Genomic DNA, 16045 nt, shown 5'->3' with positions numbered 1-16045 from the left:
TTAATGCAAGTTTATATTTGAGGAACAATAAAAATAATTGTCATTTTATACAGACTATTTCTATCGAAATATGATTACAATATTCATGGGCTACACATGATTCAAGTTTTTCTGTTGACTTTAAAGGAACTCTCTGCCGTTCATATATATTATACTACTTACTGAAGCATAGTCCCAACATGCTATATTAGGCAAATAACTTGTAATCATAGTATTTATAACATTCAACATTGCTTTTAGATTACAAGTGATAAGCTTTAACAGCTTCATTTCAAGTAATACTAATCCCGTATTGACTATAATCAATCAATGAATATTAAAGATAAACTTAAATATTGTAACTAAGTGGTCCACCTATTCAATACAATATATAATTTATTATATCTAGTACATGTTTCGTCCCCTAAGGGACATCATCAGCTAATAATAAATTAACATTAATATATCAAAAATAAATATTATTATTAAAATTGGAAAGACACATTAAAATTTTTGACATTTAAAATAAGATAAAATTATATCCATTACCACACAGAACTTTACCATCACAGCCCCGAGCTGACTTTAAATTCTGAAGCATTTAAATTTATCACACCATCGAAGGAATGCTTATTAAGTTTCAACAAATCTTTCACCAAGAGATACAAACCAGTGTGCTATTTACAACAAATGATATTGTAAGATTTTATAAGCAAAACTGGTATTTTCCAAGAATATCAACAAGAGAAATATGGACAATTTAACTGTTTTATCTGTCTTATGACTTACAATTTTAACAAAATTTCGAAAATCTTATTTTAAATGTCAAAAATTTTTATGTGTATTTCCAATTTTAATAATATTTATTTCTGATATATTAATGTTAATTTATTATTAGCTGATGATGTCCCTTAGGGGACAAAACATGTACTAGATATAATAAATTATATATTGTATTGAATAGGCAGATCGCTTAGTTATAATATTAATCTTGAATATTCATCGGTTGCTTTTAGATGTTAATTTTTAATATATGACTTTCACGTTTTAAAACTTGAAAAACAGTCTGTACTCGCCACTCAAATTTATACTTGTTAAAAACAGTGCTTGTTTTAATATGGATATCCATTTTTAACTATTTAGTATATTTTAACCATAGGGTCTACTATGTTTATATCCACTTTATATGTCTTTGTAAAAGTTCCCTGTCTGGCTGATGATGGCATTCACTATGCCGAAACCTGGTACCATGTAATGAATAAATAATAATGTGGTGATTTAAAACATTCTCGCATAATTTGTACTGAACAGGTGGGCCCCCATATTTTAATTTACTACTTTGCTCATCCATTTGACAAACAGTATTTATCTCTCATTTCCAATTTAAAAGTTATTCATGTGCTTTATTCTTTTCCTGTCTGATGTACAGCGGTTGTTATGGAACCGGAAATAGACACTGAGAACTTAATAACTTTAATATCAGAAATACCAGTGGTCTCGTGTTTGGGAAAATATGATATCATTTAGAACAGTTAATGAAAGTATCCTCAAAATTGTACCCATCTCCTCCTCGAATGAAATGTGAAGGACACAATGTGTGAACTATTTTATATTTTCTTAAGTGTAGAAGGTAAACAAAGACTATGATGGTCCATATTTATTAACCACACTGAACATAGTGTTGAAAAAGATCCACTGGAAAGCGCGGGAGGTTTTGCACACTCGACCCGTTGTGTGTGTAAGAGTCAGCGGAAGCAGGAGCATCCGCCCATACACACAAGCGCGTTTTACTCCAGCACCGTCTGAAAGAGGCCTGAGCGACTTGTGTTCATAAATTAGGCCTACTGTTCTTATGTATACAGTTGACATGTTGGTGCTTAATTATACGTTCATAAATGAATTGCGTAACAACGTACATAAATCCTCCTTTACTTATGCATAGTGGTTTGCAGGACATTCAGTTATGGAGAAGAAGGAAGACAGTTTACAGATGATGAAATATTAAAGTGTATTGAGAAAGTGGATGCTAAATCACACATGAAAGGTGTGCATATTGTCTAGATGTTTGACTTTCCTGTAACAACTTTAAACATAATTGTGACATGTACAGTTCGCGTTTCTTGATGTTTTACTATGTTGATGTCCTTAAAATGTATTATTTATTTATTTATTTAATTAATTAATTATAACTGCAAACGCTTGTTTCCTTGTTTTTATTGTAACCATTTTTACGTTCAAACCTAACCTTAAATTTAACAGTGAAATTTTTTTCATTTTTTAGCACATTCCCTCTTTATGACATTTTCTTTCGGTCGCCACAAAAATGTCCTAACCAGTTTTGGCTGTACCTAGTTGGCAAAGTAGTCCATTTCTGAAGGATGAAGAAACTTTTGACACACCACATCGTTTTTGGATGTTGATGTCTTGTGGTGCACTTAGGATCTATCCAGAAGAATTACGTTTTGTTACTAGATGAAATGTGGTACATACGATACCTGACTGGTACACTGGAAGGTTTGGCCTGCCACCTGCTTGCTTCAGGAAGGTTCTTTGTTACTATGCTTATCATCCTCCTTGTAATACATTAAATATGCAACATTAGTAGCATACACCTTACATTATGTATGGAACACATAACAAGAATGTTCAAAAAAGCAAATGATATGGAAGTCTTATAGGAAGTAGATGAATACTGCTACTTGAGTAGTAAAATAACTAACGATGGCAGAAGTAAGGAGGACATAAAATGCAGATTAGCACAAGCAAGGAAGAGCTTTCTTAAGAAAAGAAATTAGCTCACTTCAAACATTGATATAGGAATTAGATGTTTTTGAAGACTTTCGTGTGGAGTGTGGAGCTTTTGAAATGTGGTGTTACAGAAGAATGCTGAAGGTGAGATGGATAGATCGCATCACAAATGAAGAGATACTGAATCGAATTGGCGAGAGGAGATAGATTTGGTTAAATTTGACGAGAAGAAGAGATAAAATGATAGGACACATCTTAAGACACCCAGGACTTGTTCAGTTGGTTTTTGAAGGAAGTGGTAAGAACGGTAGGAGTAGACCAAGGTACGAATATAACAAGCAGATTAGAGCAGATATAAGATGCAGTAGTTGCGTAGAAATGAAAAGGTTAGCACAGGATAGGGTGGCATGGAGAGCTGCATCAAACCAGTCTATGGACTGATGACTCAAACAACATGGCAAATGTAAAGTTACAAAAGTAATTTACTGCACTTAGCTGACTAGCCAAAACCTAAATCACTAAATTTAACGACAAGGAAGGAACAAGATGTAAGCATTCTTTTCATTAGCCTACCCTCATCTAGAATTTGTCCCTGAGACCTTAATGGAAGTGAATTTTTTTTTAAATTTGTCATATTTCTCCTTTTTAATTTTAAAATGAATAATATCATACATAGTCAGTATGTGTGTGTATATATATATATATATATATATATATATATATATATATATATATATATGAGTAATTTATTATTTCATAAACTCATTACATGGCAGAGTACAATGATGTTACAACACTTCATAACATCATTAATATTAAGGAATAAAGGAACATACCATTTTTACATATCTTAAAAAGAGTTTTAAATTCCAAAAGGCATATCTTCTTTAGATGATTATGATGCTTGTTGTTTAAAGGGGCCTCACAACTAAGGTCATCGGCCCTTTACATGATTAAACAAGACAACAGCTTACTAACCAACCTTCTCTACAGCAACAGGGAGGAAAAATATTGTCAGTTAAAGAAGAGAAGGGGTACCACAGACAAGAACTGATATGAACTGGCTGAAAGACAAATGGAACAATATGCAGAAAATGAGATGATACAGAATATGAGGAAAACTATCAGACAGAATGGTATGAAGGGACCCCAGATATTTTCAGTTTTTAAAAAAAAATTCAGCATAACTGAAGTGAAAAAGTATTTATTGAAAAATCACTCTGTACTTAAAAAAAGAAATAATCACACAAAGCATAAATTATACACTTAAGAAGATCTACACAACGCACCTGAAGTTAGCCCTTCACTAAGTCAGATTTTTAAATTTACTCCACAGCTGTAATATCTGAGGTATGGATAAAGCTAGACTAACCAAGAAGACAGCTAGAAATTATGTCTACTGCTGAAGCTTTAACATTATTATGAAGGAGAGCAAATATCAATCTTCATTCAATGCAAGAATAAATGTTCAATAAAATAAAGTTTTACCTTTTTTTAAGAAAGGTTTTTCCGATTTAATTTATCATAAACAATAATAATAACATAGAAGACTTATTCACGTCCATTTGATAGTTTCATATTACACACATTAATATAAAATTTATACTTAAATTTCCAAAATTAATGAAACACAGCTTCTGTACTATTAAAAAAAAACAGATCTGAAACAAATTTATGAGCAACTCTGTCATCAGCAAAGAATGGCAGGAGATGTCTGGTGTGAACACAAATGATTACTCATCAGTGTGATGAATTACTTGGAGCAAATGAACATCGGAGAGAGAGAAAACCGTAGACGACAAGCACTGCATACAAGACAGTGAGCCCCGATTTAAAACTGGATCTTAAAAATTTTACAGACCTTGCTGTTTTTTGATATTTATATTTCATTTCCTTTATTCATGACCAATGTAGACTATTAATTTATAAGCTTGTTGGAATATTCCAGATCCTCGTGGTCACCTCGAATTTCAGACTTTTCTTTTTTAATACTAAGGCTATTAGGATATTTTCAAAGTTGAAATAAAAAAGTTTGGAATTTGGTCTTGCACTGAGGGTGTTATACCTGATACTATCTCTTTCACCATGTACTGTTGCTCCTGGAAAGACAGACTGAAATGGAGGAAGAACAATTGTACCCACCCATGCAAATCTTGTCATAAAAGAGCAACAAAATTGATCATCAACCTGAATATTAATTAAATAAATGTAATCTTTAAAAGTCTTTGCCTTTCACTTAGCATAAGTGAAGCTAAAGTGCCTTAAAGCAATGCTCGTATCTCAAACTAAAAAAATTCACAAAAAATTCAGTAATTCTATCATTTTTACTTTAATCCTGTCTGAATAAAATATTAAAAAGACTGCTTACCTTATGTTTTCACTTGTGTGTTTACATAATTTTATATGATCAGTTTACTGATAATTCCACATTCCAGACATTAGCCAATGTTGGTGAAACTTCTTATACGAATGCACATCATACCATTAGATTATAAAAGATCTAATTATACAAAATGTGGCCAGGTACAGGTTGACCACTAATAACTACTTAACTGAGTATAACTTGAAACTACAAGTATGGTGTAACAAATGGTTTGATTACACAGGAATGTTCCACAATTTTTCATATCTGAATATCACTGAAATCAGTCTTTTCATTCTAAACCTTTACTATCCACACAAAGGGAAATTACAATATATAAATCAAGTTGTTATAACATATTCACGTCCATTTGATACTTTCATATTATACACATTAATTTATCCTTTGAAACAACAACTAAGCAGAGTTTTGAAGATTTTTGTCTTCATATTCTGCAACTTCATTCATGTTGATGATGTCGAGCTGCACAATGCTCTTGCCTGCAAATTCTGCAAACTTTGTATCTTCAAGAATACTTCTTTTGTAAACAGCTAGAAAGAGATAAATCAAAGGTTTCATCCTTCAGAACATAGATTTTTAAACATCTTTTAGTTATATCGTCACCTAGGAATGGAGACCATATATCTGTAACTTATGTAACTGTCATACTATCACTACAGAGACCAGGACAGTAGCATTTTATTCATTCAATCAATACTGATCTGCATTTAGGCCAGTCACCCAGCTGGCAGATTCCCTATCTGTTGTTTTCCTAGCATTTTCGTAAATGATTTCAAAGAAATTGGAAATTTATTGAACATCTCCCTTAGTAAGTTACTCCAATCCCTAATTCCCCTTCCTATAAACTAATATTTGCCCCAGTTTGTTCTCCAACTTTATCTTCATATTGTTATCTTGCCTACTTTTAAAGACACCACTCAAACTTATTCGTCTACTAATGTCATTCCACGCAATCTCTCTGCTGACAGCTCGGAACATACCACTTAATACCAATATTGATGGCCCGTTATTGGACATTATAAATTTTCCAGCCGACTCATTCCTGGTTGCCAGTGTTTGCCCCAGTGTGCTAAATTGGGCTCATCAGTTGGTAAATAACACATCCACCAAGAGGCATGGCTAGTGAATACCGTGGAGGCCACTGCGTAGGCTACTTGGAGCCACCGGCAGTGCCAATGCACTATGAGAGCGTTTCATTTTCAAGAATTGATGCCTGCCTGGCCATCAGATGATATAGATGTTGATTCCCATAGCGAACCAACATCTATATCACATACCACTTAGTCGAGCAGTTCATCTTCTTTCTCCCAGTTCTTCCCAGCCTAAACCTTGCAACATTTTTGTAACGCTACTCTTTTGTCGGAAATCACCCAGAACAAATCGAGCTGCTTTCCTTTGGATTTTTTCCAGTTCTCGAACCAAGTAATCCTGGCGAGGGTCCCATACACTAGGACCATACTCTAGTTGGCGTCTTACCGGAGACTTATATGCCCTATCCTTTACATCCTTACTGCAACCCCTAAACACCATCATAACCATGTGCAGAGATCTGTACCCTTTGCAGTTATACACAGCCTCTGGATTGTTTTGGGGGGGGACTACATAACAAAATATCCTGCAGAATTGCTTAAAATAAACCAACACCACCATCTCGTACCAGATTATGGTACTCTCATTCTGAGGAACTAATTAGCACTATTAGTCGCAATGTGAGTGAAAATACAAAACGCTTGTCGTGTGAAAATCCCGCTTTCATACATGAAATTAATAAAGCTGAACTTTTATTACAGTACACAGTATTATAGATTTTCACTCCCCTGTTTTAACGTACAAGGTCTCCATTTTTAAGCGACAGTATATAACTACACTGACTGGCACAAATCACTTACCTACAGCTATATCATATAAAATTCAATCAAACTCACCCCTTATTATATTTTTGAAGACATTATGTTGATTTTGAATATTTCCCGCATCTTTGAGCTCAAAAAAAAAAAAAAAAATAATCATAAAAATGATTATCTTTCTCTGCTCAATTTTATCAGTATTACAGCACAACCTACCTCTCCCTCTACAAATAATAATCTTTTCCCTAGTGGTTTAATTTCATAATAAAATATAAACTTTAAAAAAATTATATAACATGATAGGGCCAGCTAGTTATCTGGGATTTGTGCTATTTTATGAAATGTTATTCAATTTGTAAGCTTAAGTTTCAGATTCCAAAGTTTAGAAGTTATGAGAACAATTCCATTAGAAGAAGATGGGCACAGTTTTTCTGATCTGGCTAATATAATTGGAGCTTTGTCTGAAAGTATCCAATAAAGAGCAACATTACCGCAAAATTGATAACTGTAATAGGACAGCAAATTCAGGAGTATTTTTGGCAGTGATTATATATTCACCAACCTCTCAGTCTTATGTAACTGCCATACTATAACTACAGAGACCAGGAATTGCCTCCATCATGAAAGTGGAAGAATAATCAGGTGAAAGTTTGTGAAGCCAATCTGTTCTCATGATGACCTGCCATGGGACCATAACATCCACACCCAGACATGCCGGTCGCCCATGGGCGTCAAATAGAAAGACCTACACCAGACAACCCGAACATGTCCTCCGATAATCCCAGGACTTAAAGCCATCCGATAAATAGACGATACATTAATTTTAATCTGATACAATGGAAACAGTATTAATCCAACAACAATTTATAGACACTTCTTTTACAACCAATACATACTGGAAACTACAAATTTACAATACAGCTTTATACAAGATATTTACATCTGCGATAGTTAAACATATTATTTGCAATCCTACATACATAAACCAATCACATCTTTATGACCAACTACGATCCAGAGTTGATAGGTCTTCAGGGGTTGGAGCCAGGTTGCATGGCCCACAACAGGGGAAACAGATGGCGAATATATTCAATTGGATTGAGACTGCGGCTGTTTGGGGGCCAGGAAAGAACTCGTGTTCTTCTAGCCAGGTGCAAACACTTCTAGCTATGTGGCAAGATGTATTATCATACTGGAAGATCCCATAATCCCAAGAAAAGACAACTGTCGCCATCGATCAAGAGTGCCTTCTACATTGATGATGGGACTTACGGAATACCACAAGAACACTACTCCCACCACCTTTTATTTGTCCAGCAATGGTTGCAGGGTGTTCTATGAAGCTGTCGGAAGAGGCTACCTGTCACCAATCAGTCGCAGTCCAGTCACCATGCTATCAAACAAATTCCAGTCGTGTTTACAGATGCACCTTGCGTTAGCATGTATGCGGTCACCCCCCCGTCTACTCCGGACTCCATTCACAGAAGGGTTTGCTGACTGTTATGGCAGAAACATACATGGATGCCTCTGGTTCGCTTGAACAGGGAGCTGTTCCACTGTAGCCTATTAGTTGGCCTTTACACACCGTTGTAGTTGACGTTCATCTCGGACATCAACGACGCATGAACTCTGCAGTTTCCATTATGGTTATTCCCAACGGTGCTATCTGTGCACTCACAATACACCTTTACCAAGTGAACAGTTCACAAACATAGCCATCTTTGAAATGCTGCCCCCATCAGCCCAAGCTGATGATCATACCTTTTCGCAACTTGGTCAAATTACTTCTCTTACTCATGTCACCAGAAAATGCAATGGGTACAACCAGCCTGTCTGTAACATTATGGGGGCCGAAAACCTTAGATGTTAGGCTCCTTTAAACAACAAGCATCATCATTATCATGTAACATTATGTACCTCCTTCACCAGCCCACATCAGAGCTCAGGCAGATGGCACTTGTAGCATATGGTCATAATAATGTAACGGTGTATATTTCATTCTACAGGAGCATGAGTGTTACAAGATTGTGGATTATATTTATTGTATATACAGGGAAAACATAGGAACTTGAAGCAAGAAGAACATTAAAGAAATGCTTGCTTCCTGCATTTGGGGACTAAGCGAAGGACTGATCAACGAGTGCAATTTTCCTGTTTCTTATGCCAAGCCTTGCACCCCATACACATAAGAAATTTACAAATACCACAGAAGTTATCCACACTGTTGCCGTACGGCACTGACTTGTGGCCTCCAAAAGATAATTGTCTGAGATGGTTTTGGCCATCATATTCACATAATATACCTCAAGCAACGACTTTTGTGGTAATGTCTTTGGACACTTTCCAAGTCTCACTTTCATATTGTAATACAGATTTAAAATTTGAAATTTGAGTTTAATTTTCTTAGCTTTGTTTTTATGCGAATGTGAGAGGATCTCCATACTGGTTGTAACAGTGCAAAAGCTCCGACTCAACACACCTCTGAAACACCTCCATCTTGGCTTACAATCTGAGCCATCAATGACTCAAGTCAAGGTTAACACAAAAATTTAGAGTGAGCCATCACATTAGTACAAGCTTCAAGGCGGAGAGTTCAAAATATTTTGACCAAATATGTTTAAAAGAAGGAGCACATGCTCACAAATCACACCTACATGTTAATACATAAAGAAGGAAAGAAAAGGTGAAACTAATTAAATCTTAACCTTCTCTAAAACACTTCTGAGTAAGGAGCTTATCCCGAACGAAAGTATGCTAAGATGAAATGGAACTACTTAGAGGCAACCCGAGGGAAACTAAAAATTTACATCTTGTACATAATTGAAACAAAAGAAAAGGGGAAAGAAAATGTTATATAATTACAAAGCAATTAATCAAGCCAAAAGGAAAAGGGAAATGCCTCTAAAACAGAATGAGTATGACTAGCTGCGACGACTAAGTCATGTGAAATTAAAATCGGCGAATGGGAGAAATCCTGGGCAAACTCCGGAGGTTAAAGAAAATCAAATTAAAAACTACATTTGCAAGTTAAAAACCTGAAACAAGAAATAAATGAGAACTTCTACCTTCGCTGGTCAAAACAAGAAGACAGAGGGAACAAGCTTGGCTGCCGGAAGTGGTGAAATCGTGAAGTAACCAATTAGCGCACCCGCATTTCTTACATTCGCCAATAGGAAAAGATTTTATTTTGGCCAATAAGGGCCCAGAGAAAACTGATGACCACATACCGGGCGTAGCCTCGAGAAATTTCCATACGGGTGCAACCGGAAATTATACTAGAAGCATCCTACCAAACCCGGTGTGACTACAACGTGCCCCGAAAGTTATAAAGACAATATCATTACGTAAAAAAAAAAAGATCTACACATAATAAATTGCCGAAAATAAACACCCTAAAATAATAAACATTTTCCCTTAAATCATACATACAAAAAAAACTTTTTTCACTTAAAACACACAAAAAAACCAACCAAATTCTCTTTTTAAAATATTATACACAGTCAATCTTGAAAGTAAAACAATTCATCCATTTTACCACTATTACAGAAACAGTTCACGACAGTTGGCTGGGATACCTGCCGCCAAGCTGCTACTGTGAAATGAATCGCCTGTAGTAAGTTGACTTTCTTGCTCAGTTCTTTCTTGGCACCCAACAAGCAGACAGCAGTTTGCACTAGGTGCTTATAGTATACTTGCTTGAAGCGTTTTATTACCCCAAGTTCAAGAGGTTGCAACACGCTTCAATGTCAATGAATGTCATCACCATATCATTCCCATGCTCCCATTGCTTTTCCATTTTTGTCTCATAATGAAAATGGGCTCTATTGTTGACCTTCCACTTCTGAAACCAAACTGATTTTGCTGTATCTGATTCTCAACCCTCAACCTTATTCTACTTTCCAGTATCTTTTCCATTATCTTAGCAACATGGGATATTAGAGTAATTCCCCTGTAGTTCTTCAAAACTTCCTTGAAAATTGGGATGATTATTCCTTTTTGCCAATCCTCAGGGACCTCCTTATTCTCCCAGACCTTCCTAAGAACCTGACATGTCCACTGCAGGCCTACAGCTCCAGCTGCCTTTATCATCTCCACTGAAATGTCATCTATTCCAGCAGTTTTTCCATTCTTCATCTTTCTTACTGTCATTTCAATTTCATTCATTGTAATTTCTTTATCCATATCTTCATCAACTAATTGCCTTTCCTTGTTGTCCATCGAATGACTCATCAGTTCTTATGTTCAGCAACTTCTGAAAATACTCTATTTCTTATTTCTTCTGGCTTTGTTAATATTATGCTGTCTTCATCCTTCACAAATCTGGTGTTTACTTGATCTCTCTTTTTGTTTCTTAAGATACCGTACAGTAATTTCTTGTTGCCCTGCGTATCATCTCTCAATTTCTGTGTGAATAAGGCCCAGGTTTTCCTCTTCTGTTAAGTATATATCTATTAATTACTTAATTCATTCCTTTCTTTACAATACTTCTACAGTTCAATACTAACATTTTTATGTCATCCGTACTTGACTTCCAGATCTCTGTACCCTTAGCACCGCTCCCTAGACAACTCCATTTCCCTGAATGTATCTCCATATTACCCTTCCAAACAAATTTCCTAACTTATATGTACCACTGCGGTTTAAGTGAAGGCCATCTGAGTGCAGATCTCTATCTCCAACCCACCCATTAGGATCTAGAAATTTCACTCCCAGTTTCCCACTTACTCACTCCCATAGTCTCATTTAAACCCCAAACACCCTCCAGTCAGAATCCCTTCTACACAGTATTTCACTGATAATCTCTGCTTCATTAAACTTCACCCGTGCTGATTTTACCAGATCCCACACATCTCCAACTATGTTGGTACTTATAGCAGCTTGCCTTACGCTGCTGGTACCAACGTGAAACACTACCACCTTCTCCTTCCTTTCCTCCTCTTCTTCTACTTTCCTGAACATCTGCGTCAACCTAACTCCTGGATAACACTCTACCCTGGTTCCCTTTCCTCCACGCACTTTCCCCACATGTCTAATGATGTAATCCCCTATCAGCAAAGCCTCAACCCTACCCACCTCATTTGAACCCCTCCCCTCCTGGAGTCGTATCTTTCCTGATAGCTGCAGAAGCTACTTCCTCCTTTCTTTTCTCCCTTCCATGACCCTGTTCCACTTGTCTTTTCCTATCCTCTACTCTACATTTCCCCTTCCTCCTACTTCCACACATCTCAGCAACAATTCCCTGTTCCTCATCTTCCCTCTGTTCTACCTGGAGCGACTCGTACCAATTTCTCACAGACACCTGTCCTGAATTCTGATCCTGAATAGAGCCCTTAGCCTGCAATCTCCTTCCCCTTAGAACATTAGACCACTTGTCTTCTGCAATTCCTCCCTTTCCTTCCCCTCCCTCTTTTACACCTACTATAACCTGTACATTGTTTGAGGGAGGCTTATCTTCCTTCCTGTCTTCTGTGAGAGTCCTAATTATCTCCCTCAAACTCTCCAACTCCCCCCTGATACCCCTCGGTGTTTATCCACATCCACAGTTCCTACACCTGCCCTCCTTAGCCATTCTTTACGTAAAAAATGAAAAGAAAAGAGAAAATAACTTGCTTTGCTAAAAAAAAATGACCGGAAAGAAAATATTGCCTAGGATAGTACTCAAAGATCACACGACAATAAGGTCATTAATATACTACTACACTACAATACTACTCTATTTTTATCCTACAATACCCTAACTGCTGTTTATTACTGAATACTGAAAGGAATACACAAGAATTACACAATTCTATACTGCAGTTAAGCCTATCCTAATTACAACAACAGAATTTTTGTACGAGAGTTTCTACGGATACCTCTACTATACTACACAAATATTTTACAATAATAAAATAAGCACGCTAATTTCTAATAAGATATTACTCGTACAGGCCTACTACTGTACAGTACACTACAATAATTTTAAACTACGTTCAGACGTATCTTAATTACAATACTGGTACCGTATGTCACTATTAAGCACAAACAGAAATTAAAATTGCAAGTTTGAAATTTGCACGAACTACTGAACTCAAAGATTACCAACAAAGCTAAATGCTTAGACAGATTTTTATTAGTACTATGCTCTAATAGATACACATGAAAGATACGCAGGAATATAGTAGGCAAGGTACTGTACTATCTAAATATACCATATCTACACTACAATTCTCAACTGAAGTGTGGTTATATGATTTTTACTGCTCGTGGATTACTATCATTTTCCCTACTACGCGGGACAGAGAATAAAAGTATCCTTAAATGCTGAAAAATAAGAGGTTGTCTACAATAATTTCTGTCAAAACTACGCCGGGGACTTGAGCTGCAATATTATTGGGATAGGCCTATAGAAATTTGATTATTAACTTTAATCGATGAATGAACGAAAGTGCGAAGTACAGTACAAAGTACTTTGATTCCCGGCCAGGTCAGCAGTTTTAATTGTAAATGATTAATATCTCTGGAATAAATAAATAAATAAATAAATAAATAAATAAAGAATTAAAGAAAGAATTAAAGAAAGAAAGAAAGAAAGAAAGAAAGAAAGAAAGAAAGAAAGAAAGAAAGAAAGAAAGAAAGAAAGAAATAAATAAATAAATAAATAAATAAATAAATAAATAAATAAAAGATCCAAAAAATGTTTCTTCCGTAATGCAACCCAAATTACTCGATTTTGTATTGAAAAGGTGGAAATATTTTCCTCTTAATCTTTACTTTAATTGTAATCACAGTTCAGTACGGACCATTCATAACACTTAAAGCTGGGCTGAGAGAGCTGTAGCGCAAACACCGTGCGCTCTATCTGGGTTTATAAGAGAGACCCTCTACTTCACCCTCCCTGTTCTTAAATTTGTCTTTTAAAACAAAGAATGTAGTAGTAACAGTGCGTGCCATACGAGTTCACTTCTGTGAAAATAGAGAAGGAGAGACCGTGGCAGCGTCCACTTCTCGACCTTGCACAGTCTCCTGGACAGGGTTTCTTAGGATTTCTTTGTTGCAACGTCTCCTTTCCTGTCAGTGTTCAGCGGTGAAGGCACATTCCTGCCTTCAGATTTTTAAAATTTAGGAGCCACATCAACGACAAATGGTCAGTGTGTATATGGAAATGCTGACCATAAAGGTATTTACGGAAGTGCTCCAGCATTGAAACAATAGCCAGTAGTAGCCGTTAGTCCCCCATTTGGATGTCAAGTTGACCCTCAAGCAGACAGTCACAGTAACTGTTATATTTTTAAAACTTCCTATGATGCACAAAGGTAGCAAAGTTTGGCTTAAATTCTATGTAAGGCTGCACTAGAACTTGACAACTCCGGAAATTAGAACTTTTAAAATAAGGGAGTAAGATTCTTACCTGGCTGTTCAACTTTCTCCAACATGTAAGTTGGGTAAGACTTGCAGTCTCTTGAAATGTAATAACCCACCGCCTTCATGTCGCTAATGGGAGGAGTCACTACACGCATTGTCTCCCGGACAACTTCAGTATCAACTTCGTAGTAACCTGAAAAACAAAACAATTAATAAATATTCACATTACCAGTGGGGTATTCATGTTGGATTGAGAATTTTAAAATATTGAAAGAATTAAATGAATATTTTTAAAAACCGAAGGCTCCAATAATTATTAAATGTAACAAGTTTTAACAGTTTCATACCTGACAGAGACTCGTATTGACTATAAAACCAAGTAGCGAATATTTAGGAATAACTGAAATATTATATTTAAGCAGTCCACTTGTCTTACCAACCTATTAATGTCATTTTTATATCTGATATATTGTGTGATTTACTCTAGCTGATGATGTCCCTTAGGGGAACAAACATGTACTAGATTTAATAAATTATTTATGTATTGAATAGGTAGACCACTTAAATATAATATTTAAGTTATTCTTAAATATTCGCTACTTGGCACAAATAATGATAAGTGCAGGGGCAACCTGAAACATGAGGTTTATCACACACTGCACGTGAGGTAACATACGTTGCAGTTTTGGAGACAAGCTTGCTTTCTGACTTTACTAAGTTCAATAATGTTAAGTCAGATTTATGAACTACATACGCAATACAGGATATTGATGTACAGATTTTGATGAGGGTATACCTTATTTACTTTTGTATTAGACCCCCTCGCGTACCAGACCCCTCTTGGTTATTTACAATTTGTATGTCCGATAGGAAGTACGATTTGTTATCTAAATATCTTCATCCGACAGATCCCGAAATGAAATAAATTGGAAGATTCAGGGTGAATTCCCGCGTTCTCTGCATTACGAAGAAAATAAGAGCCCCATCAGGTCCAGCAATTCAGAGAGCCTTCAGAGGACACAATTACTGTAGCTGCCATTCTCGGGAGCCCGAGTTCAATTCCCCGTACCGTATTGCCAGAGATTTACGAATGGCAAGAAGGTTGATTTGCGGTAAAAATGGTACAACTCCCTTCCACTCGGGGCCTTCTAAAAACAAAAGAGCTGCACCACCTCCGGATGAGGAAACTAGTTTAGAGTTAAGAAATATTCATAGTTGTTGCTAGGTCTATTAATACAGGAAGGCAAGATCATTAACTCTTTCCCGCGGGTTGCATAGTAAAGCATACTGAAAACGCACACTGTCTCCCGCGGCTTGCATAGTAAAGCATACTCTACTTTCAAACCGACTTCCTCTGCCATCTGTCTGCTAAACATATAACTGGCATGCACAGAATGCTAAAATAAAGTGTTCTTTTATATGTTTTCTTAGATAGAACAGACAGCTGACAGAATGTAAACACATTGCAGCAACATGGCTGCTCATAACCAGTGGAGTGCGGAGGATATTTGTTACAAATTAGATCAATATGTTGACAAATGCAATGGTAGTGAGTTTGAAGTTGTAGATATGATAATAAAAATGGTATGGGAAGCAGCTGTGACAGGATATGAATCTGAGGGAAATCTAAATACGGCACAGGACAGGAAATGTTCATTCAGGTACCGTCCCCTTTTAAAATATTAGGCCTACTTGTACAAAACATAATTATGAGTTTTAATTCTCCAGTTAATTCTGTTTCGAA

The 16045-nt window shown here is 36.1% G+C and overlaps 1 protein-coding gene across 2 annotated transcripts in view; it reads right to left on the bottom strand.

The window, feature by feature from the left end:
* Positions 1-3915: 3915 nt before the first annotated feature.
* The window catches only part of LOC136877635 (integral membrane protein 2C), a 113939-nt gene continuing 101809 nt past the window's right edge, over positions 3916-16045 (bottom strand). For both annotated transcript variants that reach the window (XM_067151825.2, XM_067151826.2), the window contains exons 6-7: positions 14348-14494; positions 3916-5640 (exon numbers count right to left, since the gene is read on the bottom strand). In XM_067151825.2, coding sequence (XP_067007926.1) covers positions 5507-5640; positions 14348-14494 — 281 coding nt within the window. In that variant the 3' untranslated portion in view covers positions 3916-5506. The remainder of the gene's footprint in view (positions 5641-14347; positions 14495-16045) is intronic.

Source organism: Anabrus simplex, chromosome 7 (assembly GCF_040414725.1).
Source record: "Anabrus simplex isolate iqAnaSimp1 chromosome 7, ASM4041472v1, whole genome shotgun sequence".
NCBI lineage: Eukaryota > Metazoa > Arthropoda > Insecta > Orthoptera > Tettigoniidae > Anabrus > Anabrus simplex.
The sequence above is the reverse complement of the archived record's forward strand: the minus strand, read 5'-3'. Positions and strand labels throughout refer to the sequence as shown.